The sequence below is a fragment of the Piliocolobus tephrosceles genome, chromosome 8, assembly GCF_002776525.5.
Source record: "Piliocolobus tephrosceles isolate RC106 chromosome 8, ASM277652v3, whole genome shotgun sequence".
NCBI classification, from domain to species: domain Eukaryota; kingdom Metazoa; phylum Chordata; class Mammalia; order Primates; family Cercopithecidae; genus Piliocolobus; species Piliocolobus tephrosceles.
Genome location: NC_045441.1, coordinates 72,084,287 through 72,085,738, shown reverse-complemented (window position 1 = coordinate 72,085,738; position 1,452 = coordinate 72,084,287). Strand labels below are relative to the sequence as shown.

General features: G+C 49.6%; 1 protein-coding gene across 1 annotated transcript; it reads right to left on the bottom strand.

Moving 5' to 3' along the window:
* Window positions 1–301: 301 nt before the first annotated feature.
* Window positions 302–1,188, bottom strand: LOC111551067 (40S ribosomal protein S2-like). The gene is made up of 2 exons (XM_023224857.1): window positions 1,119–1,188; window positions 302–1,035 (listed from the first exon to the last, which is right to left on the bottom strand). Exons 1-2 carry the CDS (start codon window positions 1,186–1,188, stop codon window positions 302–304), a joined length of 804 nt encoding a protein of 267 aa, XP_023080625.1.
* Between the last annotated feature and the right edge of the window lie 264 nt (window positions 1,189–1,452).

Genomic DNA, 1,452 nt, shown 5'->3' with positions numbered 1-1,452 from the left:
GTAATGGGATTGCTGAGTCAAATGATATTTCTAGTTCTAGTTCCTTGAGGAATCGCCACACTGTCTTCCACAGTAGTTGAACTAATTTACACTCCCACCAACAGTGTAAAAGTATTCCTATTTCTCCACATCCTCTCCAGCATCTGTGGTTTCCTGACTTTTTAGTGATCACCATTCTAACTGGCATGAGATGGTATCTCGTGGTTTTGATTTGCATTTCTCTAATGACCAGTGAGGATTTTTTCTTTTTTCTTTTTTTTTCCCCAGGCTTAATTCACTTTATTTTTCTTGTATAAAAACCCTATGTTGTAGCCACAGCTGGAGCCTGGGTCCACTGCACGGAGACTCTGGTGTGGGTCCTGACAAGGTGGTCAGTTAATTCGTGATAGGGAGACTTGGTAAATACAATCTCCTTCCAGAGGTCAGGGATCAGGTAGCTGTAGGTCTTAGAGATGGCATCAAAGGTGGCCTTGGCGAAGTTGCCCAGGGTGGCAGTGCAGCCCCGAGTTGAGGTGTAGCAGTCATCGATACCAGCCATCATGAGCAGCTTTTTGGGCACAGGCACTGAGACTATGCCAGTGACCCTGGGTGCAGGGATGAGGAGCACCAGCACAGAGCCACAGCGGCCTGTCACCTTGCAAGGGATGGTGTGGGGCTTGCCAATTTTGTTCCCCCAGTAGCCTCTGCACACGGGGACAATGGAGGGTTTGGCCAGGATGATGGCCCCATGGATGGCGGTGACCATCTCCTTGGAGCACTTAACATCCAGGCCCACGTGGCCATTGTAGTCCCTAATAGCAACAAACGCCTTGAACCTGGTGCGCTGGCCAGCATGGGTCTGCTTCTGCACCGGTATGATCTTCAAAACCCCCTCTTTGAGAGAGGCCCCCAAGAAAAACTCAATGATCTCAGATTCCTTAATGGGCAGGGAGAATAGGTAGATCTCCTCCAAGGACTTGATCTTCATGTCCTTGACCAAGCGGCCCAGCTTGGTGACCGGCATCCACTCCTTATCCTTGACCTTGCCTGTGCGAGCTCCGCGGCCTCCACCCGGGTCCCCTCCACCGCTGCGACCCCAGCCACGGCCCGGATGCCACTGCTGAAACCTCCGCGGAAGCCACCACGGTTCCCCATCCCAGGGCCACGAGGGCCTCCGGGGCCCCCTACTGCACTAGCGTCATCCACCATTTGGTGTTTTCTCAGAGAAGTGGAGGTTTTTTTTCATATGTTTGTTAGCCATGTAAATGTCTTTGGAGAGGTGTATGTTCATATCCTTTGCCCACTTTTGGATGGGGTTGTTTTTTTCTTGTAAATTTGTTTTAGCTCCTTGTAGATTCTGGATATTAGCCCTTTGTCAGATGGATAGATTGCAAAAATTTCTCCAATTCTGTTGGTTGCCTATTCACTCTGATAGTTTTTTGCTGTGCAGAAGTTCTTTACTTTCAATTTTGG

Bases quoted from the DNA above. Each gene is read 5' to 3' on its own strand.
- LOC111551067 (XM_023224857.1), bottom strand. From the start codon at position 1,188: ATGGTGGATGACGCTAGTGCAGTAGGGGGCCCCGGAGGCCCTCGTGGC. The intron at 1,036-1,118 runs GCTTCCGCGGAG...GAGGCCGCGGAG, and splicing joins TGGGATGGGGAACCGTGGTG to CTCGCACAGGCAAGGTCAAG.